At 37.7% G+C, this 26,684-nt stretch overlaps 1 protein-coding gene and 3 long non-coding RNA genes across 9 annotated transcripts; 2 read left to right on the top strand and 2 right to left on the bottom strand.

Annotated features, from left to right (window-relative positions):
- Positions 1–6,779: 6,779 nt before the first annotated feature.
- Positions 6,780–12,083, bottom strand: LOC107964914. Its single transcript, XR_003305223.1, has 3 exons — positions 11,970–12,083; positions 10,235–10,983; positions 6,780–10,113 (listed from the first exon to the last, which is right to left on the bottom strand). It is a non-coding gene; the product is annotated as an uncharacterized LOC107964914 (long non-coding RNA).
- Positions 12,084–16,422: 4,339 nt separating this feature from the next.
- LOC100577306 lies at positions 16,423–21,097 on the bottom strand. Of its 4 annotated transcripts, none has more exons than XR_003305215.1 (5): positions 20,901–21,097; positions 19,245–19,409; positions 18,859–19,150; positions 17,629–18,539; positions 16,423–17,566 (listed from the first exon to the last, which is right to left on the bottom strand). It is a non-coding gene; the product is annotated as an uncharacterized LOC100577306 (long non-coding RNA). The 4 variants fall into 4 exon arrangements; XR_003305217.1 differs by having other exon boundaries at positions 17,662–18,539; XR_001704101.2 differs by having other exon boundaries at positions 16,423–17,806; positions 18,214–18,539; positions 20,901–21,089.
- Positions 21,098–21,757: 660 nt separating this feature from the next.
- Positions 21,758–23,965, top strand: LOC725134 (nuclear RNA export factor 1). 2 transcript variants are annotated; one of them, XM_006564597.3, is made up of 2 exons: positions 21,758–21,893; positions 21,994–23,965. In XM_006564597.3, the coding sequence occupies exon 2, from the start codon at positions 22,082–22,084 to the stop codon at positions 23,654–23,656; it is 1,575 nt and encodes a 524-aa protein (XP_006564660.1). In that variant the 5' UTR covers positions 21,758–21,893; positions 21,994–22,081; the 3' UTR covers positions 23,657–23,965. The 2 variants fall into 2 exon arrangements, with proteins under 2 accessions (XP_006564660.1, XP_016769292.1); XM_016913803.2 differs by having other exon boundaries at positions 21,764–21,893; positions 21,977–23,965.
- Positions 23,966–24,028: 63 nt separating this feature from the next.
- LOC107964906 lies at positions 24,029–26,195 on the top strand. 2 transcript variants are annotated; one of them, XR_003305180.1, is made up of 3 exons: positions 24,029–24,339; positions 24,545–24,798; positions 24,869–26,195. It is a non-coding gene; the product is annotated as an uncharacterized LOC107964906 (long non-coding RNA). The 2 variants fall into 2 exon arrangements; XR_001704085.2 differs by having other exon boundaries at positions 24,037–24,301.
- The last annotated feature ends 489 nt before the right edge of the window (positions 26,196–26,684 follow it).

Below are 26,684 nucleotides of genomic sequence, written 5' to 3'. Positions count from 1 at the left end.
TTTCATCTTAGTATTTTCAAATTAATTCCAAATTCGTATTGGATAGTCAAAATGTAAGCCGAAATTTTTCCATGAATGTTTCATAATTTCTTCCCTAATGCAATTTCATCTCCAAATTCGTATTGGATAGTCAAAGCGTAGGTCGAAAATTTTTCCATAAATCAAACATAATTTCCTCGCTCTTTCGAATTTCACTTTAACATTTCGAACCGTTCCTCTCGAAATCCTTCCTATCGTGTACCAGCTCCTCCCCCTCTAAAGAAAAGTGGAGAGAGGAGAGGGGAACGGGAAGTGAGACGGGAGCTGACAGAAGCGTCGAAATGATTGGCAGCGGAGGCCGCGGCGAGAACACGCGAGCCGGTGTCCGGGGCGAGGAAAAATGATCGAGGCCGCGGGGGTAATAGGATCCGCGGGCCCCGATCGGCGCAGTTAGACACGATAAATCGAGAGGGGAATTAATTGCCGTTCGGTGCTGTCGGGTCTGGGTCCGATCCGGGTCCCATGGCCGCGCAGCTCCTCTCTCTCTCTCTCTCTCTTCGTCCCGTCGCATTCTGCGTCCTCTCGATTCCTCCCCCTGTCCCGACTGGGCCGCGACTGGTTGACATCCTACAAATAAAATCAGCTCCAGGAATGCCCGCGACGACACGGGGCCTGTGGGACCTCTTCGAGATCTCCCCCTCCCCCTCTTCCTCTTCCTCCCTCTCCTGTCCTGAGAGAAAAGCGAGAGGAGTGGGTAGGGCCCCGGGTAGGTGGGACGAGGACAACCTCGTCGTCCAGGGACCCACGGCCCCTCCGACGTAATATATGGTAGCCTTAAGACAACGGTTCGGTAGAGGCGAGCTTATATACCTGGGGCTGCCTGTCCCGTGGCGTGGTATCCACCTTTACCAACACGGCCGCGCCGCGCACCGTGGGGACGGGTGTACGTGTGTCCCGCGTCCGTGGGGAGTGTGGGAGTCCCCTTCTGGAGGAGCCCGCTTCTGCTCCGGAGGAGACGGTGCGTGCAGGCACACCGATTCCCGCGCCACCTCTCTTTCTCTCTTTCACTCTTCCCTTCCTTACTTTTCTCCATCCTTATTTTTTAATTGTCGCTTAACTCGAACCGTGTACAGGGGAGGAGGGAGAGGTCGTCTCTCCACACCGATTCCTCCTCCTCGATGGATCTCCCTCTTAACTAGGGTATATTGGCGGAATCTCCGGTTTGGTTCTGTTTGGTTTTGGCTCTCTCTCTTTATCTCTCTCTGGTGGGTGGATGTAAATCTAGCCACCGATAATCGGGGACAAATAAATTGGTAAAGGGGAGGGAGGAGGAGGAAGAAATTCGGGGAACAATGGGGGGGAGGGAGAAAAAGGAAGAGGAACGGAGAAGGCGGAGGAATGTTGTTTCGAGTTTGTCAGCGAGTTGGAACGCGGGTTGTTGGTAAAACGCCGGAGTGGCAGAGGAGAGGAGAGGAGAGGAGGGAATATAGGAGTGGAGGAGTTCTTCTCGCGCGCCACATTTGCCACGGGCCGGTTGATTTACATCCGACGAGGAACTTCCCTTCCCCTCCTCGATTTTTACCCGGATCCGCTAATTCCGCTCTCCTCCTCCTCCTCTCTCTTTCCGCGCAGAGGATATAGGCGGAGCCTGCCTCGTATCTCCCCCTCGTCCCTTTTTTTTCCGTGGAGGAAACAAAAAACTATCCTCATATACCCGATACCCGGGCCAATTATCATAAAACGGTCCACAACCGACGATAAATTCCTCCCAACGATGGACGTGAGGGGGGGGGAGAGAAGGGAGATCCGATTCTCGTCGCATACGCCCCCGGGGATAGGGCAACAGGAGGCACGAGAAGAAGATCGATCTTCCTTCCCCGGCCTCCGCGTCGTTCGGCCAAACGAACGTGTGGGGACAACGAGCGCGTGGTTGTTTAACGAGCATTCGAGGGTGGTCCCCTCCCGGTGAAAAGCGGCGAAAGGGAAGCCGAGAGAGAAAATGCGAGTCCGATTTTCTTGGAAGGGGGAGAGACCAAGAGGTGACCGATCGAAGACAAGTTGAACGACCGAGAAGAGATCGGGTTAACGCCAACTCCTTTTCGATTCCCTTCGAAACGCCAGCCGGAGTAGAGAACGGCGAGAGACAGGAAAGCTCTAAAGAGCAGCGACGACGACGACGACGACGGCGGCGGCGGCGGCGGCGGCGGTCCACAGGCCCGATGCTTAAATCACTCCGGTCACTCAGCCTCGCGGCTCAGATTGATGTAAGGCCGTGTTTTACATTCAATTCAATTGGGCAAAAAACTCTGCTATCCGTTCCAGCCTCCCCTGCATTGTGCGCCGCGACTCCCTCCTCCTCCTCCTCCTCCCTCTCCCTCCCTCCTTCCTTCGCTCCTTTCGAGGGAACCCCACGGTGCAACAGGTAAAACGGGGAGCCCTCGTTAGAACCGTTTCCTCGAGGAATCGGTGACACGAAATTGTCATTATCTATCACAGGCGGTGAAACTGCCTCCCTTTCTCTCTCTCTCTTTCTGTATCGTGACTTTTCTTCTTCGTGGGAGGGGAGGGGGGATAAAGAGAGGCGATAAAGAGCACGAAGAACGTTTAAGGAGGGGAGGAAGGGTTTTATCCCTTCATCCTCGACGAGACGAGAATAGCACCGATCGTGGAAGAACACGATAGGTTCTATTCTTTCCTTTTCTTCTCTTTCTTTATTTTTTGCTTTATCTTCTTCTTCTTCTTTTTTCCTTCTTCTTTTTTCTTTTCTTTTCCCTTTCGACCAGAGAGTGAGGGACTGCGGCGAGATACCGGCGTGGTATTTTGCTGCTATCGGGATCGAATCTACATAGGCGACATTATTCTCGACGACGTCGTTATTCGGTATGCGGGAATCCACGACGCCGCTTTTGACGTAAATTGCGAGGAGCGCCGGTCACGTTTCTGCTTTATTCCGAGGCAGTTCTTATTGCCAAACAAGGACGTGCAGATATGCGCGCCCGTGCGGCGTGTCGCGCGACAGATACGCTCCGCATACTTTCGCCTGCTCTTAATATCATCCTCAACATCCTCCTCCTCGAGAAACGTGTCACTTAGGATCCCGCCGTTTCCCACTTTTTATCCCGGCTTTTCGCCCCCTTCCTTCCTTCCTTCCTCGGCTCCCCATTAAAACAGCCAATCGATTCGAACTATCTGCTTATTCTGGCATCTTCTAACCTCAGAGAAAGATTACAATTTCTCTTCTTTCTTATTAGACGCGTCTCTTATGAAAATATTTTTTTTAGTAAAAATTTGATCCTTTCGAAAATATCCTCGAAACTCTTCTTTTCCTTTGAAATAAGAATAATTGTATACGATAGAGATCGAAATAGAAATGCAGGGCGATCGAAAGATCGTAATTGTATGGAAACGGATTCTTGAAAACGGGTCCTTCCTTCTTCCTTCGAACGAGGCACAGTTTTTCGTGGATGGATCGAACGTTACCGTGTCGTAAATTATGCGAAGGCGTCAGTCAGTCTGGCCCTGGCCCCTTGCTCTCTTCGATCAGATTCGACGACTGTCCGGCTGATTGGAAAAGAAGAAAGCGAGAAGGACGCTAATTAGTGATTCCGAGAAAGAGGGCCCCCTTTTCGGGGGATCTGGGTCCGTGGATCAAATCCACGGGTGGACGGGGAGGGGGAGGAGAGATGGCTCGATAGATCGGGGAGGTGTGAAGGCTGGTGAAGAAGTGTAAAGCATTCGAGAAATTCGTTGAAGAAATCGATAAACCTTTCGATCTCCGCTCGTACGGGAACGCTTGGCATTCCCTCTTCTTCCTTGATAGAACTCGCGATCGAATCGTCCCGGAAAGACAAACCGATCTGCCGGTAATCGTTCGTCCTTATCTTCCGGCCCGGGTCAGTGACGACGACTATGACGATTGGTCGGACAATTTTGCATATAATGGAACGGAGCTTTAATATTTCCAATAAAGAATAAGAATCTTTCTTCCTTGATTCGATGCACTCGTTCAGAGATTCCTTGAAATTGTACGTCTCCTTCTTAAAGTCAATAATTTCAACCCAAAGATCCCATTCGTCTATCCATCAACAACAGAGTATATGAAAAAGAGAAAAAGATTGGTGATAGACAAGAATTTCTATCAATTTACTACTCTGTACTTCTATGTTCCTTCGTTTATCATCAAACATTCTATAATAGATTCTCTATTTCCAAGTTTAAGAATTAACTCCATCATCTGTATCAAAGAAAGAAAAAAGAAACGTTAAAACTTCTGACTTCCAGCCTTATATATACTCTAAACTAATTAAACCAATTTCTATGTTTCTTCACTTATCATAAACATTCCATAATAGATTCCTTATTTCCAAGTTCAAGGATGACTTTCATCATCTATATCAAAAAAAGAAAAAAGAAACGTTAAAACTTCTGAGCTTCCAGCCTTATATATACTCTAAACTAATTAAACCAATTTTTATGTTTCTTCACTTATCATAAATATTCCATAATAGATTCCTTATTTCCAAGTTCAAGATCAGCTCCATCATCTATATCAAAAAAAGAAAAAAGAAACGTTAAAACTTTTGATTTCCAGCCTTATATATATATATATATATATATATATATATATATATATATATATATATATATATATACTTTAAACTAACTAAACTAACGGTACCATTTTCTACCATTCTTTAAAAACCTCATAATAGACTCTCCATTTCCAAAGACGAGTGCATCTCCATTCCAGGATTCGCGATGAAATCGTCAAGGGAACGCGTCAAACGCAAGGATGGCACGAGGGAGGCAGGAAAGGGGAGGCTAGTCGTGGACAAGGATTTTCAGGGAGAGGACGAGCCCGGCATGGGAATAAAACAAGGAGGACACTAATTAGCGATTCCGAGAACCGAGAACACGAACCGTGCCACACGGCGCACGGCTCCTCCTCTCTTTCTCTTTCTCTCTCTCTCTCTCTCGCTCGCTCTGTTGTCTCTCGTGGGCCTCACGGGGCCCGTAACACGGCGTGTCGGATCCAGCTGGAAACCCGTGGCGACGGGATGCACGGGACGAAAGGTCGAGAAGAGAAACCATCCGAAACATTCGGGCCAGCCTAGAGTGTCAACTGGTGGAATGCCTTACCCTTGACCCCTCTCTCCACCACTGCCGCTCGTTACCTTTGCTCCCTCTCCCCCCCTTCTCTCCTCCTCGCGAGCCCATATTGTCATCGGTCGAGGATTTCTATCCTCTCCGAGATTCCTCTCAGATCCCCACGATAAACCACGGATCTTTGCCAGAATATCGGTGACACGTATTTACCTAATATCGTTTTTCCTTTTCTTTTTTTTGCAAACACTAGGAAAATATTCTATTTTCCAGAAGAATTCTTCGTTTCGAAATTTCTAGGTTATCTCTCTCCTGATCGAAGGATTTACTATACCGATGGATTTTGTTATAAAAATTATTTATCTCGAAATTCGTTAAAATTTCCATTTACACGTATTTCTATCCACTTTAAAATTTCTTTTAAAAGTTCGATAACCGTGTCCCGTTTCGAATCGAAGTAAACAACGTTGATACACGTTCGAGAACGAATTACATCGGATCCCGTAGCGCTGCATTCGTAGAGCTACGCGTGTGGCGACATCTAGGCTAAGCGTGATAAAGCAACGATACCACGAATAAGGAAGCGTTTGAGGGACAGGCTGTCAACCGTGATCAAATCGATGATGATAAAGATAGCCTTTCCTCGATTCACTCCGTTTCGAAGAGGGATCCCCATTATCCCAGGGATCGAGGGATCCCGGCCGCGGGCAGGTCTCTAATCGCGGAAGGAAAAGAGATCCGTGTGAATCGTTTCGAGTAATAGTGTTATCAGACGCGAGCCGTGTAGGACACGATGTGTTTCTGATACCAGTGTCCCGAGCTACCTGACCCATCCAGGGATGTCCTCGAACCGCTCGCAATTCCGAACAAACGCGAAATTAAAATTCTGAACGATATTTCATACGTTGAATGTTATGATAAATCATCGATAATCGTCGTTTGAGATTGCGTCAATTACACGATATATTTATACGTGTTCTCAGAATCGCTAATGATTTCTTTCATCGAATGGATGAATTATGGAAAAGAAAGAGGGGAAAGGGGATATTTTTTTGTGTTTTACGATACGATATCTCAAGTTTCTGTCTCTCAAAAGTTGAAAATGAATCGAGTTCCAGTTCCAGTTCCACGGTAAAGATGATCTCGTGGCAAGTGCAAAGTATTATTACCGATGGAGCAATGCTTTCTTCTTTCTTCCGAAACTTCTGTACCGATCTGAAAAAAATTGGAACGTATGTGAGCTTTACATGCATATTGTCACGATAATAATAACAAAACTGTGTGAAAGTTGTTTAAAAATTAGGAGAACAAGAGAGTGGGCGGTGGTGGCTCGTTTATTTCTCTATGTTGGAGGAGCTCTCGGTTGGAGCCTGGCTAAATTAGAAATGGCCAAACGAGGCAGGGCAAAACAAAATCGGGCAACATCCGAAAGAGCGGGCAAACACGGGGGACTCGTTTCATTTAATTAAGACTTGTTTTTATTTCTGGTAAACTCGTCCGGGTATTTTAGAAAGCCCCGGCTGGAGATCTTCGATTAATTTATCGCCCTGTCCGCTCGTCGATTTGGATACTCACCCGTGGTTAAAACAACGTGGAAAACAACCGTGGAAATTGTGGTAATTTCATCTCGGTTCTTCGGATCGAGTCGATGATGAGTTAATTTTAATCGCTTCGAAGAGAAGTAGAATCTGAAGATGAAAACAGGAAAGAGGAATTTATTATTATTAAAAAGAGAAATATCAAGTTGAACTAACTTGATTGAAATTTTCCTTGTATGAATGGTGAGGAAGATACACGTATAAAATATCGATTGAAGATTATCTATCAAGTATTACAAGCGATTAAATAAAGGGAATCGACGTGGCAATTAATGTTATAAATTTACATTACACGCGAATAGAGATAAAGTCATCTGTGCCTCTCCTTAAATCATTATTTTTATTCAAAGAAAATCTACCCTCCAAAAAATGTTCTAACATGTTCTAACATAATTAACATAATCCTATACCTTATCACTCTACTTTAATCGCTCCACTTTTTCAATTATATTTTTCAACAAGAGAAATAATCTACTCCCTTCCCTATATATACAGCTTTTTTCCTCAATCTCTGGACAGTTTAATGCCGCGAGTGCTAGCGTTTCTATTTATCGTTTAATGCCCCCGGGGGTTGCGCGCTCTTGTTAATAATAATTCCTGGGCGAACAGGTTGCACAGCTCACCATGTATATAAAAGGGAACTACCGGATTAATAATCACCGATAAGCCTGGAGGGAGGGGAGACGATAGTTGCGCGCTCGCCTTAATACCCCGTTGCGAAAACCTCTTCAACCTGGGTAATTAAACCTTTAAAAGCCATCCGCTTCGAACAAAGTAGCAATAAAAAAAAGAGAAGGAAACGAAGGAGAAAAAGAAAGGAGATTAAATGATCGTTCCTTTGAATTATCTATAAACGCGTTGCTTATATACACTCCCTATATCCCATTCTATTCTACCCTATTGTACAATAAACTATATTCCAAAAATTCTTCTATTCCAATTGATTGAAAAATAATTATTGGAAAAGGTTAATGAAACGTTGCGCGTGGAATAACGGGTTCTTCGAGTTGATTAAAAAGTCCCAAGGATGAACGGTTCAAAGAGAGAGAAAGAGAGAGAGAGGAGCGTGAACGAGCGTGCGAAACAATATCTATCCGCGGCTGGCTTCTAGTTGGACGTGAAATACGTGGTGGAATATCGAGAAAACAAAAGGAGAAAACCTGTGGGGAGGGGGAGAGCCATAGAGGGTGGCGGTTAGCCCCGATTCTGGGAAACGTGTCCTGCCAGCTTGTTAGGTGTCCCCAACAGTTCTCTAATATATGACTGGCACTCTGTACCCTTTTTCGGGGTAGGAGGATGAGGGCTGCGCAGGCCTGGCAACGTTTCCAGCCCAAAACTTTGGTTACCTGGCTTAACTCTCTTTCTCTCTCTCTCTCTCTTAAAAGAGGAGAGGAACAGTTCCCTTCTCTTCGAGTTGATCGACGCATCCTCGACGTAGTATTACGCCATAATTAATGATCCTCCCGCGGCAGAGGTCTATTAGCCATCGATCGATTTGATCGAATAAGCGATGCTTCCTGTTAGACAGAGAGAGAGAGAGACACGAAGATAAAGAAAAAGAAGGAACGTTCCGTGTCTGATTTATACCGATCCTGTGTGCGCCCCTTCGAATTGATTTCCCTCGAATAAATTACCCAACTAATTTACATCGAGATTACGTGTACAGAAAGCTCCGAGTAATTACACAGCATTCATTTTCTAATATATATATATATATATTACGTACATAGGAGGAGAGGTGGAAATAGCGCGAGGAAGAGGAAGTCTTTCGAGTTTAAGAGGAGAGAGAAGAGAGAGAGAGAGGTCAGCAAATGGAGAAACGTTGAATCGATCGATCATCCAAGGAAATCGATCAGACCGGGACTCTCTGATGATGTCTAGTCATAACACCATTGTTTCAATGACCCGCTGCCCCGCCCGGTAGGTGGCAACCAGCCCCTCACATACTAATGAGCCGACCAGTTTCGAGCATCATCAACGGAGAAACGCGTTGAGAGATGAGGTGTTGAGAAGCGGCTTTTATAATGCGGTTACACCTGCTTACCTCCCGTTTACTTACTCGATTAAAAATCACGTAAGCGAGAAAATGGAGAATGATGATTCGTCCATGAATTATCAAAGCAAGTTTATTCGAACGAATGGGGGAATAATTGAAATTTGTTCGTTTGAGAAAAGAAGGAATTAGTAGGAAAAGTTTTAAAAAATTGGAAAAGGAATGATGTAAAGCAAGATCAAAGACTAAAAGTTGAGAGATTAATCATAAAGAAGAATCCTTTAACTTCTTGGAAACTATATAAACTATATAAGATAGGAAGATCTGGAGCAAAGAAGAATCCTTTAATCTCAAATTGATATTAACCTCAAAATTGGAAAAGGAATGATGTAAAGCAAGATCAAAGACTAAAAGTCGAGAGATTAATAATAAAGAAGAATCCTTTAACTTCTTGGAAACTATATAAGATAGGAAGATCTGGAGCAAAGAAGAATCTTTTAATCTCAAATTGATATTATCCTCAAAATTGGAAAAGGAATGATGTAAAGTAAGATCAAAGTTTAAAAGTCGAGAGATTAATCATAAAAAAGAATCCTTTAACTTCTTGGAAACTGTAAGATAGGAAGATCTGGAGCAAAGAAGAATTTTTTAATCTCAAATTGATATTAACCTCAAAATTGGAAAAAGAATGATGTAAAGTAAGATCAAAGTTTAAAAGTCGAGAGATTAATCATAAAGAAGAATCCTTTAACTTCTTGGAAACTATATAAAATAGAAAGATCTGGAGCAAAGAAGAATCCTTTAATCTCAAATTGATATTAACCTCAAAAATGTATTTGAAGAATAAACTCAAAATTCGTCAACCTAAATAAAAATTGAATTCCAACTAGCCAATGCTAACTCCAAAAATCAAAAATTCCAAAACTAACTTAACTTAAACACCAAAGTCCAAAGCATTATCCGTATAAATTATATAAAAATTGAATTCGAGATCAATGCTACTCTCAAAAACCAAGAAATTCCAACTTCTTCGAAGCCTCGAGAACGAGAGATTGTAAGAGCATGGAAATCAACGACGTTTGTCGAAATGAGGCGTGAACGAGGCGCTAACGATCGACGTGATTATCGGTGTGAATCCGTGGCAACACGCGTAAGAGCGGTTACGGAGCCGGGTTACGGCCAAGAGCTGCGTGTGGTGGCAAATAATCAGGCGTGTAGGTGAGGATGTCCATCAATCCCGGACCTCCCGCGACGTTTCTCATCTTCTCGCCGAGCGACGTCTCTCCCCGACACCGTCCTCCTCCTCCTCCTCGAGGGACTTTGGCCACGCTTCGGGAGAGCCGGTGCAAGATTGATGCGCCGTTTTTCGACCGTTTCGTGCCCCTCCATCTCCACCATCATCGCTCTGATGGCTGCGTCTTTGCTCCAGCCCGTAAGCACCTTGAAAGTGAGATAGAAAATTGAGAATTCAGAGTGATAATAATATGAAACGAGATGGAAAGAAATAGTGAAGTTTGTGATATGGTGCAATTATAATTATAATATAAAAATCTCAACAAACTTTTTCAACGAACCTCTGATGACTCCTCCTTTCCAACAAGCATACTCGCATCAGAGTTTGAGAAGAATTATTGCATAAGAGTTTCCATTGGACGTAACGAGCAGATTTAGAGTAAAGATTCGTCGGAGGAGAGAGAGGATCAAGGAGAGGAGAGGTGGCACACACGGGGATTATCGCCGGTCAATTGGATACGCGGCTGTAAAAGTGAAATTACAGCGGGCAGGATGGGAAGTTGGTGGGAAGAGAAGGAACGGGCATAATGCGGGCCTGAAAGTAGACAATGGACACTTACGGGGCCGGGAATGCGATAACTTTATACGCGATCGGGGTTTCGCCAGGGCGGGGTGGAGGGAAGGCCGTGGCAAGGAGGCGTGGAGGATCACGATTTACCCATACAAAATCGCGGCACGTATGCCGCCACGGCGAGTAATCAAACCCATAAATCCGAGGCATAAGCAACCTCTGACACAGATTCTCTCCTTCTCTCTATCTCTCTCTTGCTCTCTCTATCGGTTGGCCCGCCAGTGGCTTGGCCGATCGCAGCCGATAAACACAGCTCGTTCGCACTCGATTTCCTTGTAATTATCGCTTCGATGCTCGGGTGGACGGTGCTCGAATTCCTGGTGCTCAAGTTTCTTTCCTGACGATTCAATCTCTCCACCGTGGATAATAATTCCACGCAGGTTCTCGAGAAATTCTCTTCGAGCTTGTTCCCTCGTCGTTTTCAGGAGGATACTTTCAGGAGGCGGCTGGAATAATTATTCTTTAATTAAAGAAAGGAAATTGCAGAAGGTACGAGGACGAGACACCCCCTGGAGGTGAGAAACGCGACTCTTCGCATCACGCTCGGGACGACGAGTGTTGGCCGCGTGGTTGGGCGTGGTGATGCACGACCGCCTATCGAACCGCTCTATCGCTAATAAATCCGCGCCTCAACTAGAATCTGCCTCAAGTTATGCGAGGATAAAAAAAACTTTTGAAATCCTCCGTGTGCAACTCTTTTCAGAGACGAGTTCTCGACGGGATCTCATCTTATTCATGCTTGAAGGAATACTTCAAAATTGAGTTTTTTAGTCGATTTGGATTTTAACTTCTTGTTCGAACGTTTTCCAAATTTTACGATTTATCTTTAGGGACTTTATTTTTTTGAATTTCCGAGATCGATAAACTGTGGCGATAATGGGAAGAAAAATTCTAGGGAGAAAGATACGCTTCTGGTGATTTATATTCAATTTTATATCAAAGACTTTATTTCTTGGATGATAAAATTCGTAAAATTTGTAATTTATAGTATGATAAAACTCAATTTCTCCAAAAAGAGAGATCTTGAATTGCACATTCGATAGTATGGAACATACTAACTCTAACCTCTCACCGAACAATTTTTTTAGTTTATGATTATAATAGTATATTATATATCGAAAATTTTATTTTTGAATTCGTTTCGAATTGTAATAACTAACAAATCCCGAAACTCTCTTCTACACAAAAAATTATTCCAATATCTTTGAATCGATCCCAATCTTCTTATTTGAAACTTTTTCCACTTTCACTCGTCAAAACCGTTTATCGAAGATATTCGATTTTCGATTTCTTTCTAAGTTAGTACATCGATAAACCGTTCCATGTCGCGAAAGTCGCGGATTTAGACTGGTGCTGCCATCTATCGCGAAGCGAGGAAACCCCTTCCTATGCCGCCTTCCCATGAAGCGTCAATAATTTTTAATAAACTTACCATTGAAACGCTCCACTCGAAATTCCGATTCCTCTCTCCACGTTCCAGCATCGACTAAAACAGACGGCGAACAGAAAATTCATTAATACATTTTGTCGACTTCGTGGGAGATGTAATTTAATGTTTATGCTCGATTATTCCACGGTATGGGCAACCGGTCCATCGATTCGACCGATTAAAAAGCAGGGAGGCAAGAAGTCCGATTGGTGGATTTGTCATTGATTCCTGGCAGGCATCGGGCCAGGGTAGCACACCAGCTAGGAAGTGGCCCAAGCGTTTGCCAGGACATCAATACTTGCACGCCGCGGTACATTATTCGTCGATAATGTATCTGGTCCAACAAGAGGAGTTTTTGCTGGAAAATAAATACTTCTTCCCCGATTCTTTTCCATTCGCTCTTCGACAATTTTGTAAAGATACATCCAATGTATGAAAAAAAATTATAATAACGCATCTCCAATCTCTTTCCAAGATAATCGAATATATTTGAGAATAATAATTTCTTTCAACGCATCATATTTTCTTCAAGAAAATATTTTTCAATTACTGAATAATCGATAAGAAAGAATTTTGTCCACGATCTTTAAAAATTAAACGACGTAACGATTGACGTCCTATTATGAAAGATCGTAAATTTCTTTTCCAAAAACGGTTTTTATTGTATCGAGTAAGGAAAAACAATCGCGAAAAATAAATACAAGATAAAGAAAGAGGCAGATGTTCCGGTAGCATGGGCCACTTCCGCCTCGATATTGCCCATGGGACCAAGATTGCCGATGGCCGTTTATCGCGGCAATTTGCGGGACAGTTCGTAAGAAACTTGGGGCGATTGTCCCGCGGGCATTAATTGGCTATATTATACCGCGCTTGTGCGCAAGGAAATCGAGCGTGACGATCAACCAAGACGATCTGCTCGCGCGCGTACCACGCATAACCGTGAAGATACCGGGAGGAAAATAATTTCGCCAATAGTACGCGTTCCAAGGCTAACATCTCTCGGAAGGACGGGACTTTTGAAATTTTTTTTTTTCTTTTTCTTTTTCTGAAATCGCCGTTTAAAATTCCGGAAGTGTAATCCGAAACCAATCTAAGACTTTCTCTATTCTTCTCGAAATTTACGATCAATTGTCACGCGTCATTATTTCCAAATTATTTCTCAAATTAAATAATTCGAATATTTAGAAAATATGAAGTTTTTCATTTCATAAATAGAAATTAGATCAATGTTGAAAATGAACATTGAGAGAATTTAAATTTTGTCATTAGATTATATATTTATCAGAATTTAGAATTTAGAAATGATCATTAAGAAGAATTTAGATTGACTCTCGGATACAAAATCTTCGCGGTTCTTCTACTTTCTTTTTTTTTTTTTCTAAAGAAAAGTACATTCGCAAATTTTCTATCTTTCTCACTTTACCTCCAAACTCTAATTCAAGCGAAACTTAAAATTCCAACTTGAAAAACTACCACTATAGATGCCACTTCATCAAAATATCCAAATTTCCCAACAATCCGCACTTTTCAACAATTCCAAATGAACGTAACAAGTTAACGGATCCACTGGCCTCGTAAGAAGTCGAGAGTAGAGATAAGAGGGTTTGTTGAGAAGGGGTTTGTTGGACCCGTTCGGCTCGCGCGCGAAACCACCATTAAGCGGAGGCGATAATAAAAGCTCAGGTCGCGCGGATCGACCCGTCATCCTGGCTCGCGTGCAAAAAATACGTTAATTCCGCGGAACTTGCATGACCGTGCAAATAAATAAAAGAGCGGAGCCACACATCGGGCGTCGTCGTCGTCGTCGTCGTCGTCGTCGTCGTAGTCGTCCTTGTTCGTTCCGTGGCAGCGTATTTTATATTTTATCCGGTTCGAATGATTGATCGCGTTCTCGGCCGGCCAACGCGATACAATCTCGCGGAATGCCCCCGGTGTACTTGTCGTTTCACGCATTGTTTATTATTGTCCGATGCTTTTATCGTGATCCACGTTGAATCGCGCGCCAATTCCGACGGAAAAAGAAACGAGAAGCTGCGCCCTCCCTTGTTTCCTTTTCTTTCTTTTTACGAAAATTCTCGAAAAAAGGTTTTGGAAAGTTTATTTGAAGTTTTTTTTTTAAGGAAGAGAAAGATAAAACGAGACGAGAAGTTGAGCTCTCTTCTTTCTTTTCTTTTTTTTCTTTTCTTTGGAATTGAGATATCTTCGAGGATTTCCCAAAACGTGGAAGTTTATTTGAAGATTTTTGAAGCAGGATTTTTGTTGTAATTTTATGGAAAAAAAAATAGAGAGAAGTTGTGTTATCTTCCTTTCTTGTTTATTGGTTTACTTCATATTTTCTTTCTGAAATTGTTTTTTAATTCGTCGTTGGTTGCATTTTATAGGAGAGATAAAGATGATATTTAATTTAACAGGATTCTTAAATTTTTTTCTATCTTCTAATTCTTTTCGAAATTTTTAATCACCACTGATAAGCTACGTTTCTTTCTTTCTATTTGATGAAAACAACCTTGTTGTATTTTGTACCTCTAGGATTATATAGCTTCTAGAATTATATTCCATTTCTATTTCATTCCCCACATTTGATTCTCATATCTCATTCCTCCACGAGAATTTCGAAATTTTGAAAAACGAGTTTACATATTACTTTACATAAAAGAAGAAAAGAAATAACGAAACGACGATTGATCCTCGTTCCCATCACTTTATAAAAAATCAAAATTATCCTTCCAACACTTTTACCTTCCAAATAAATAAAAAAACCGAAACAGAATTCTCTAAATCCTTACCCGATCATTCTTTCTCACTTCTCCAGCTGCTGTTTGGAATTCAAGATTCTTTCTCCATTCAACGAGATAATAAACGAAATTAATGGCGAAACGAAAATGGTGATACATCCATCGTTGTTCGCAAAAGAATTTTATTTCCACCTTCCATTTAAGCATTGACATTGGAAGAGGAGGCAGGAGGAGGAGGAGGAGGAGGAGGAGGAGGAGGAGGAGGAGGAGGAGGAGGAGGAAGGAAAGGGTGAGTGGTTGTCGTTTTTGGCACGAACCGGAGTAAAGAGGGAACGATGGGTATATACGCGAGAGGAGGATAGTAATTACAGAAGCGGGACTGAAAACGCGGGGTTCCATCAGACCCTGCGAGGCACGATCCTCGATAAGTATAGTTGTTTCAGGATCGCGTCGATGCCTCCCTCTCTCTCTTCCACTCCCGCTATCTCATTTTATTGGTACAGGTTACGTGAAAAATTTATTGGCTCCTCGCCGTTCCTCCGATCGTTCAAGTATACCCACAAAGATAGAAGAGAAAACCACGACCCCTCGATCGTGCAATTTTAGGAGGAGTTATCCAAGATCATTAGACTCTCTTTCCGATCGTTTCCTCGGACAATTTCTTTCTCTAAGCTTCCTTCCTTTTCTCTCTTTTTTTTCTTACACATTCGTCGTTTTTCCTCTTATTATCTCGAGATCGAGAAATTATTTTATAAACGATGCACGAGATCGTTCTTTCCTTTCCTTTCCAATAATATTCTCGTATTGCACAACTGTAACAATCCAATACCTTATGCGTTATTCCTCTTCCCTCAGCTCCATCGTGACTACCCCCTCATTATCCCCGATACAGTTTCGCCTCGTTCCTTTTTTCCCCTCTCTTTTTCCGTTATTTCATCTTTAACCTTCATCTCTCCCTTCCAAAGATCTTAACGTATCCCTTTGAAGAAACAATCGAATACAACAACGAGAAACATTGTAAAATTTGTTTAACTAACGTAGAGATTGATAATAATTTATTTTGAGAAAAAATCAATCGAAATATTAAAAGAAGAATCCATCGTTAGAAATCCGATCGAGGGATAAGGGAAATGATCGTTGCAGATGGATGGCAAGATGGCGGAAGGAGAGAGAGGAGAGATCCTTCGTCCAGGTTCGTTGGGCATAATGACGAGCGGCGAGTGTATCGTGATGGATGATACTCGGTGTATCTTGTATCACGGCTACCACTTGCTTATTAAACTGTTCGGTATTCCTTGGTGGACGGAGGACGAAACACTTGCCCCCACGAACAACACAAGTTTCCAAGGGGAGGAAGATCGATGCTCGGTCCCGCCACGGACCGAAACTTTATAATAAATGTCATCTGCTACCGAGGTAGCAGACTTCTCTGACTCGTTATAAATCGCTACCGTGCGCTCTCCACCGCTCTCTTTAAGGGCCGAAAAATTATCTGATTCCCTGGAACCGTCCACCGGACCCACCAGCTATCACTCTTAAACTTTATACTTTACGTCTCCTTTTGTTACATCTCCGTGATCCATATTTATTTTCTTCGTGGAACGAGGGACGTGATGAGTTTTGAGTAATAAAACTTCTGTTCTTTTTTTTTTTTTTTTTTTGCAGCTTTTATTTAAAAGCTCTCTTCCCAAGAAGAGAAAAATTCTCACATATTTTATTTCTCTCGTCGAAAAAATTTAATTATTTTGGAATTAATAAATCTGTTGTTTTATCTCTAACAAATTTTTCTAATCTATGGAATTCTAGGAAGAGGAAATGTTATATCTCTCGCGAGGAAGCGTAGGATAGCTAACAATTGGGACTGATATTATGCTTTACTATTGCAAAATAATTTCTATGGAACGCAAACTCGATGCTCGAAAAAGAAGAAGAAGAAAAAGAAAAAGAAGAAGAAGGGGGAAAAAAAGTCGGTGGAACGAGCTGCGAGAGAATGGGCCGATAGTTTTCTGTGGACACCCGGTACGAAACGGATGATTGCGCCTCGCGAACGCAACAGATCGCTACGTTATTATTTTCGCCAGTTATCGAATTAGATGTTGGCTTAACGGCTACGTACGGCGGGTCCCCTTCCACCCGTTTCATAGGCGTACATACACTTCGCTCTTCTTTATCGTGTGATAGTAACGAGAGCATCAAACTTTACAGATCTACTTAATTCAATTCCTCCAATGATGATTCGCCTCTCTCTCTCTCTTTCTCTCCTTTGTACGAGAGATCCAATAACGAGATCCGAGAACATTCTTCCTGTATGAAAATCGAATCAACTGTGTGCGTATCGAATCCGAATTCCCCCCAAAATTGCTCCTAGTTACTTTTTCTTTACCGTAGACTAGCTAGAATTCCCCAAGATAAAGAACGATCTCGAGGAAAAGATTGTCAAAGATTCGAAGCAAGGATCAGAGAAAATTCTTCCAGGATGAATCGTTTCCCGGTGGTTCCACCTAGGCGGAAATTCATCAATCGGGTGATCTGGTGCCGGAAGAAAAGGTAGGAATCTATGATCGATCGCGGTCGCTCACGGCGTACTTTTGCATCGGCTGGACGCGGCTCAATTTCCTGGTCGTGTTGTAAATTATGCCGATTCCAGATCGCACCACGGACGACGCCCATGGCCTCCTCTCTCGCGCAACATCTTCTCATCCTCTCCTCTCCCAACGCGAGCCTCCTCCTCCTCCTCCTCCCTCTCTGTCATTCCGTCGTCCCAGAATCTTTCCATCGACTTACGTACATCCCTCTCTCTTTCTCTTTCTCTTACTCTCTCACACACACGCAGACACTTCCCATGATTCCCTCGGATGGCTCCAGCTACGAAGATAGGGGCATCCCCGAGATTACGGCTCACTCGTTACTACCTACAACGTACTTACGTTACTTTTAGAACTGCTTATTACTGTGATTACCGGCGCATAATGCGACGACCGAGCGTTCTACAATTTATTATTGAATTGCTATAATACGGGCCCCACGTTCTTATGTGTGTACACGGCGTACGGGAAACGTACGGGCTGCGAAATCTCCGCTCCGATAACCACCCTGTCGTCCCTCCTAAAAAGAGATGAAAATACGCGTTATGTACGCGAAAACTTTTCCCTTCCTTTCTCTCTCTCTCTCTTTCTTTCTTTCTCTTTCTCTTTCCTCTTCCCTATCCTTTTCGCATTTTTTTCACATCGCGATCGGGTTAAATAACCGGAGAATCCGACGAACCGAGACGAGGGTGAACGTAAGAGGTTTCGATAAAGGGAAAGGAAACGGTGTCTCCATTAACGTTTTTCTTTTTTTTCTTTTTTTTTTCTTTTTTTTTTTCTTTTTTTATCAACACCCCTCGTCTAAATCGCGAATTTAACGTGGCACGATTATCTTCCATGCTCTTTCTCGAGGTCACCGTGCACGGTCCTCGCCATTAACGCGGCCGGTTGGATACGCGGCTTTGCGAGAGAAAAATATATACGTACCTTTAAGGAACTTGACCAACCATCGAGACGAAATCGACGTGTGTCGTTATTTTTATCAAAATGATTTTCTGAGGAAAATCGGATCGAAGAGTCGAAAGCAAAATGATTTGAAGATTTTTCGAATGGTTCTAATTTTCGAAGGTTATAACATGTTGCATATAATTTATTCAAATATAATTTTAAAACTAGGAATGGGATACTTGAAGCTTTCAGAATCCATTACAACTGTTTAAAAAATTCTGTGTTATTATTATGAATCTCCGTTTGAACATTTTCAAAGATCGATGATTGTTAAGATTTTTGTATTCTTAACGAAATCTCCTTACCTAAAAAAAGAAGAAAAAAAAATAAAATATACTTGATATCCCATATAAAGTTTCAATTTCGAATTTTGTAGATAAAAAAAATTTTAGAATTTTAATTGAAATACATTTAAGAATAGATATGTGTCCATCTATATCTATATATTTGTGATCTATAGTGCCAACCAGCAGATCGTTCAACGCATAAGGAATTTTTTTTTTTCTTTTCCTTAAAACGTGAAATGCGGAAGAGCATCGCCCAAGGCGGTTTCGATCCACACACATACACGTACGCGCGCATACACACACATACGCACACACATACATATATATGTATACGCACGACGCTTGTTGAGCCTGCCTCCGGTCAAATCACCGGTCTCTGCCTCTTCTATCCCCCTATTTCGACCCTGTTCATTGTTGCATTCGTGCATGATTGGGCACGAGCTTCGCGAAATAACACATTTAAAAGGAAACTCGGACCACGCACCATTTCTGGAGCGGTAATTCTGTCCCGATAACGTTACACGTTGCACGGTAATACGTACTTACCTCGATCGACCAGGCATTAACATATCTGGTTACCTTTGCCTAGCGTGAAAATACTTCGTGGTATCCGTTGTTGGTTTTTCCATCTATTTCGAATTGGATGATTTTAACTCCATGGTTTTAACTCTTGATGTACGATGATTGAGTATAAAAGTGATTTGTAAGTAGATTCAAACTTACCCGTTTTTCGGTATTTGACACAAGGTTGCGGGAAAATTTTTCGAGGATTTCTTTGTTACGAATTTTGGTGGAACTTTATTTTATATTCTTCGTTGAAATATAGAAGAATAGGAAAAAACAGTTGAATTCCAATTTTTTTAAATTTATCGAATTTATCATTATTTCCTAAAAAAAAAGAAATTATTAATTAATAATGTGTATTGATCACACAGATTGAATCGTTCATGCTATATGGATTAAAAAATAAATGTCATTTTCAACCTTACCGATTCAGTACAGAATAAGATTATAATATTCGTAGTGGTTAAAATTAGAACTAAATGAAACTATGAATGCAAATAAATTATTATTATATATTTTGTATTATCTATGACACTTTTGTTCAATAAAAAAATTAAAAATTAATTGTTATTACGTATAGAAAGCAAGTTAAATAAAAAAAATTTATATACAAATTTATATACAAATATTGTTTAAATCAACGAGCTTTTTTATGATATGTAAAAATACTACAAAAATAAATTTTAACAAAATAACAACAATAAATATTTTATATTAAAATATTCAATCAAAATTTATAAGTAATTATGTACGACGTTATATCGACACCGACGGATACCTATTACTCTTATCTATTGAGCTATATTTACTTAATAAAAGAAAACACAATGTTTATAACCATTTTAGTGTTTAAATATATCGAAACTACACGATTTCTTATACAAATCACATTTAAAATATTCATTTTATATATACATTTTATAAACATTTTAAAAATGTATATTTTGTTCGTGAATATTTTAAAATATGTTTTATTTCGAAAGTTATGTCGGTAAGTTTTTTAGCTACAGTAGATAATCGGTTAGCTAATGGATAACTTATCTACAAGTAATAAATCATATGTTTTTTTATATGATTGTTTCATTTTTTAATTACGCATGCAGCGAACTAATTTATATTATTTAGTATACAATTTATAATTATATTAAGGATATGATTATGAATAATAATGATTTCATGTTATAGAAATTATTGCAGATTAGAGATCCATTCTTTCCACATCCCATCTATTTTAACGAAAATATCTACTTATTTTCAAATAAATTCTTTTTTGTATGTGTATTTACACATTCAAATTTTTTATCATTATGTAAAATAAGCTATTGCGAAAGGAAATCTATTACCTACAATAATTTACCTTCACTTTTATAAAAACTTTATAATAAATTAAAATCTTATCATATTTGTCTGAAATTTATCAAATTGTCTTTTAATCGTATGGATAAATTATTATACTTTTGAAACTATCTTAATGATCAAACGATAATTTGCAAAAAAAAATTAAAACCGTAAAACATATATTTAAAATAAAAATTATATTAAATTGAAATAACAATAATTTCAATAACAATAAAATCTGATTTAAAATACAAATTTTATAATACAAACTTTATAATACAAATTATTACTAATATTGTAAAACGAAAAAAAGTTTAAAAGATTATTTAATTTTGATATAATAATACTTAATACTCAATAAATGATTAAACAAATTCATATGAATTAAATTTTATTAGTAATAATAAATAAATTTATTATACTAGTAATAATATGTAAATTATAATAATAATATATAATATGTAATATGTAAAATACCTTGTTAATAAAAGTTTTCTCAATTATATATTTCGAACAACGTACATCCACTCGTTACGATTTTCAATAATAGACTGACGCCATGTGTATACAATGATTTCCGATTGGCTCGACCTACGCGGTTTATTATTGTTTTGAAACCGTGTGAAAATTGATGTATTGCGTTATATATGTTCCAATAGTTACTTATATATGTTCTAATAATTAATTTCTATAATATCGAAATCCTACGAAGACATATTTATTATAAATGTAATAAAAAAAGATTATTATTATAAAAATAATAAAAATAAATTATTAAAATTAATTTACCATGTATAATAAAAACAATAATTTTCTGATTGGCTAGAATTGCGCGGTTTTTTTTTCTTTCAAAATCGCATAAAAATATTGTATTTTATAATATGCTTTAATTATTGTGAAAATATATCTTTTTAATATCAAAATCATAAAAAATTTATTGTAAAATATAATAAAATTATTTTAACATATTTTATTAAAATTATTACAATTAATTTAACATATAAATTAATGAATTAGAAAAAATTAAAATATATAAAAATGATTTGTGAAATTTGCATTATTTAAAAAAAAGGCAAAATGAAATAAAATTTTAATATTTATATTATAACAAATAAATTTTTGAAATTTATTATATAAAACTAAAAGAATTTTAAATATATTATTATAATATTTACAAATATATTATAAAAATAAAGTAATAATTTTATTATTATAATAATATTTGATGAATAAAATATTAAAAATAAAATATTAAAAATTAAAAATTAAGAATATATTTTCTGTCATATATTTTATTTATAATTTTATATTAAAATTTAATCTAATGTGTATATCAGAAACGTTACTTTTTTAAACGATCGGTAAAACGGAATATGAAATACAGTTCTATAAAATTTTCTATCATAAACAAAATGAAGATTAAAGCAAAAATATAAATTTATTTATTATTTTTAACAAGGATTAGGAGAAGTATTTATTTTAATATATTTATTTTAATGTATATTGTTTTGTGTTAAATGCAATTTTTCTGTCTAACCTAACAATATAAATAGAAATCATTTCTTTTCAGAAATATGTAATTTTCACAATACTGAAAGAATTTTCAACAAAGACTATTGTGGATTCATATTTAGTGAATTAAAAAATAAATAATAAAAATGCAACGAACAAATTTACCTATTGTATCAATGCAATTAGATTCTTCTATTGCGATAAAAATAAGTATGGGTGGATCAATGTTTCAAGAAAGGACATTAATGGGTCGTTCAGATGTATGGCACAAAATTAAAATTTTAAAAGGAACTGAATATGATAAAGAAACAGTGTTAAAAGCTATATTAAATGCTATTGAACCAGCAGAATTAATCCCTGTGAAATATCAAATCAATGGAGAAGATACTTTCTTTCTGGCTCGTAATTGTGCTCATGCTCTTGACAAACTATGTAAAACTAATTTAATAATCAAAAATCCAGAAGGAGATCCACTGATCTTAATTGTTACTTTAGGATTTGCATCCATTCATGATCTGAAAATTAATCTTCAACCTTTACTTCTGACTGCTTTGACCAAAAAATATGATCCTAATAAAAAAACTCTGGATCTGGAAGAATTTCATAAAGATCCTGACATGTCTAAAATTGCTTATTGTCCGTTATCCCAACAGAGAACTTTTAATCATGTTTTAAAATTAACAAAGACTGCAATTGCCACAGTAGAACACTTAAATCTTCAGAAAAATGAATTATTCAATTTAACTCCTATAGAAACTTCTAGTTTGACTTCCATAAAATATTTGGATTTGAGACATAATAACTTAATTGCTATGGAAGCACTTACCCCTTTAAAAAATCTCTGCATATTGAAATTATGGCTAGATGGAAATCCTTTGTGTGAAAATTATTGTACTTCAAAGCAATACATAGATTCAGCAATGAAATATTGTCCTAATTTAATTCAGTTGGATGGAGTTTATATTAAAACATGTGGCTTACCATTGACATATATTAATTATTTTAAAAATGAATCCAGAGAAGAATTAGTTAGCAAATTTATTAATCATTTTTTCAATCTGTATGATCAGAGTGATAGAACAGTTTTAAGAGGATTATATTATAAAAATGCATTTTATTCTATGAGCTTTGGAATTTCATCGCCTATGGCTCATAAAAAAAATTTAATTCAATTTACAGCAAATAGAAATTTATTAAAAACTGCAGATCTAAATAAAAAACGGCAACATCTTTATTATGGACAGGATAATATTTTAGGAGGTTTAAAAAGATTACCACGATCCTATCATGACAGAAAATCTTTTGTATGCGATTTGATATTCGACGATAACAGATGTTTAGTAATCTCGATTTGTGGATTATTTAAAACTATGAATAATTCGTCACAAGTTCTATGGTTTAATAGAACGTTCATTCTCCAAGCTGGCCCTGATCATGAATACAATATTATAAATGATCAATACTACGTAAATGCTACTACAGAAGAAATATCACCAAACAGTATAGAAACAAAAATTTCTTACGACGAAATCGTACCATCTTGTTTTAGCTCGAGTGAGAAAAAAGAATTATTGAACAAATTTACAGAAATAACTTCATTAAACAAAGATTGGTGTCAAACATATTTAGAAGAAGCTAAATGGAATATAAGAAAAGCGATTTCAAATTTTATGAAGGATTATAAATCTTCGGCTATTCCTGCTGAAGCATTTTCAAGATAGTATTGCTAGTTAGGTTAATAATGAAATTGTAAATATAGAAAATATATTAATTTATAGATTTTTTATTTTTTTAAAACGAGATACTCAATTTAATGCTTTAAAAAAATATATATTTTCTTAATTCGTATTATTTTGTGTTATGTATTAACATTTATTTTTTAATAATTTAAATATAATTATCTATAGATAGATACACTTTACTGTTAACTTGAAACTTTGTTCAATAGATGGCACCATAATATGAATTGTGATACAAAATAAAATGTAAATGCATCTTATTTTATAAAATACGACATTAAGAAAAATAATATATTCATCTACAATAAACTATTTTGAATTTAATATATCTTTTTTATTTCTATAAATATTAAAATAACCTATATAATTTTACATTTTTTAATAATTTAAATAACATTTATATTATAAAAACAGAATCTATCAGAATTTCTAGTTCAACGCTATATTAAGAAATGATACGGCTTCGATAAAAAAACGAGATATCCTTGGTAGAAAAGAACTTTTTCTCTCTCAAGTAATTCTATGTTAGAATATATTCAATACCATCATAGATCAATGAGCGTGTCGTGATGTTACTCGTCTGGCATTTAACAAAACCCCGAGGATGTTCACTGACTTCATCAAAAGGTTATACATTCAAGGATTACATTGATTGTGGGAGACAAGTGAATGAATCAAAACATTTCTATTCTCTTTTTGAATATCGTTAATACTATAAATTGTTTATCTAATCCTTGGCTTAGATCATATATTTTACATTCTTTGAATACTAAATATTTCTATCTCAATTATATGATAGAATATAATTAGATAATTTAATAAAAAAATCTAAATATCATAAAATATTATTAATCTTATAATTAATTCCAGTAATCAATAAATTGTGAATTCCTGTATCCATGTCAACAGTAGCAAAAATGACAATCTATTGAATTAACATGAACGTCTACAAAGCAAATGAAACTGTGGATGAATGAAACTTTGTATGTGATTTATAAGTTAGAAACTCTTTCAAAACAAGATTTACCACGCTTAAAAGGTTACATGAAAGATGTTACTCATGAATAAGATCATTTTATAATGTACTTTTTACTTAAACAATATTTCAACTACTTATTTTTACTGTACGTAAAAAATTTCTTCAAATTTAAAATGCAGAATATTTAAAGTAATTTTGTTTCTCTCTTCTCTCAGATTTACTGGGAAAATTGGGCAAAAGCGAACCAGAGATAGCGAACGAGCTAAACGAACTATCAGGGCTAAATAATCGTCCTCACGTTTTCCTTGAGATTCTATCTCTCAGAAAGCGCTTCCCATTGCGCAACCAGGCTTCATTTCCTGGTTCCATCGCAAGAAGATGTTACGAAGGAAAAAAATTCGCCTGACAATAACGCATGTTACGCGATCGTACGTGTTAGTCGAGCAACTCGCTTTACTAACAATTACGAGACCTGACGGAGCGTATGCTTAGTGGTATAATAAAATGATTATTGTGAGATCGTTGGCAATCTCCCACGAGTATTTTGCTTGGTAAAAAAAAAAAAAAAGAAAAAAAAATAATCGGCCCTCACGATTATTTCAGGTTATGTGCCCATCCAATTAAAACTTCCTTTGATCGGTTCGCTCTTATATTGCTTTCCTGACTCTTTCTCAAAGTTTCTCGATACGAAATCCTGGCTAAGAATTGGACTTTGCGTGACATTGATCGCCGATTTCGTAACGTTAAACAAGATACAGATCATAGATCAAATTCTGATTATTCATCAAGGATTCACGATTTTTTATTTATTTTACACAGTATTGAGTGTAGACGAATCATTATTTTGAGAAATAAATTTTTTCTACTATCAAAATGGATCCATTGAAATTTCTATTTTTACAATAATATTTTATATTTTTTAAGTTAGATTAAGTTTTCTCTAATAATATTCCTCTATCAAAACTATTTAATTTAGATTAGCTTGACGAATGATTCTTGAGATTTTTTTTTTTTAAAGGAAAATAAAGACAAAGAGAATCGAAGATAACGATGTATGCCATTGTCTACGCACCATTCGACTTCTTCTTTCGCATCGCGAAAGTAGTCTGATCTATTGAAGAAATAAGAGAAGAAAAAAATCAGGCTGCGAAAGTGGTGGAATGACAATGCCTTTGAAGCAATCTGTTTCAACCGAAACGCCATGAGTTAAACGATACACGAAGATGCCTAGCATCGATAACACGTCAGAGAAAGTCGAATTATATCGGTTCTATGGAAATTTCGTGCACGAGAGAGAAGTGTAACGGTCTCTTAGGATAGAAAATAAAATGACAAAGATTCAACCGAACAAGTAACGCATCCTTGTGCCAGATTCAAGTCTGTAACGACACATTTATAGCACGAGACCGATCTTAGGATTTCGTCATTACGACACGGACCATGGTTTGCGTTTCGTTCCTGTCGAACACACTTGTTTCCTATCAAGGATCGACTTTCATGAAATTCAATTAAAAAAAAAAAAAAATGAAAGAGAAAAATTTATAGTAAGAGATCTTTTGCGAGACAAAAGACTCGAAAGAGAACATAAGTAATTTCGTGAGATTTTCTGGGAAATGTGTTTAATTAAAATACAACCAAGTTGCACCATTTCTCCAGTAATGAATGCATGCTTCCTACGCTTCTTCCAATTAGTCTTCTGATCCGTTCTTTCTAATGAAACTTGCCTCCAATCACGCAACATCCCGCGCTTTCATCAATTTCCCTCTACTATTTATTTACATTCTAATGTTTTAATACTTTTTTTTTCATTTACATCAAATCTATGAAACTTCCTTTTCTCTTTCTAAGAAATAGAAATAATTATTTTATATTATTTGCATGAACATTAAATATATATATATATATATATATATTTTCAAAATTAATTTTATATAAAGTAGATAATCAAATAATCTTTTATTTGTTTTACAGTTATCTTTGGAATATTTTTCATATACTTCATAAAATCTTTTTTTTCATCGACTTCTTCAC

Source organism: Apis mellifera, linkage group LG8 (assembly GCF_003254395.2).
Source record: "Apis mellifera strain DH4 linkage group LG8, Amel_HAv3.1, whole genome shotgun sequence".
NCBI lineage: Eukaryota > Metazoa > Arthropoda > Insecta > Hymenoptera > Apidae > Apis > Apis mellifera.
This window is presented reverse-complemented; position numbering and strand designations above follow the sequence as displayed.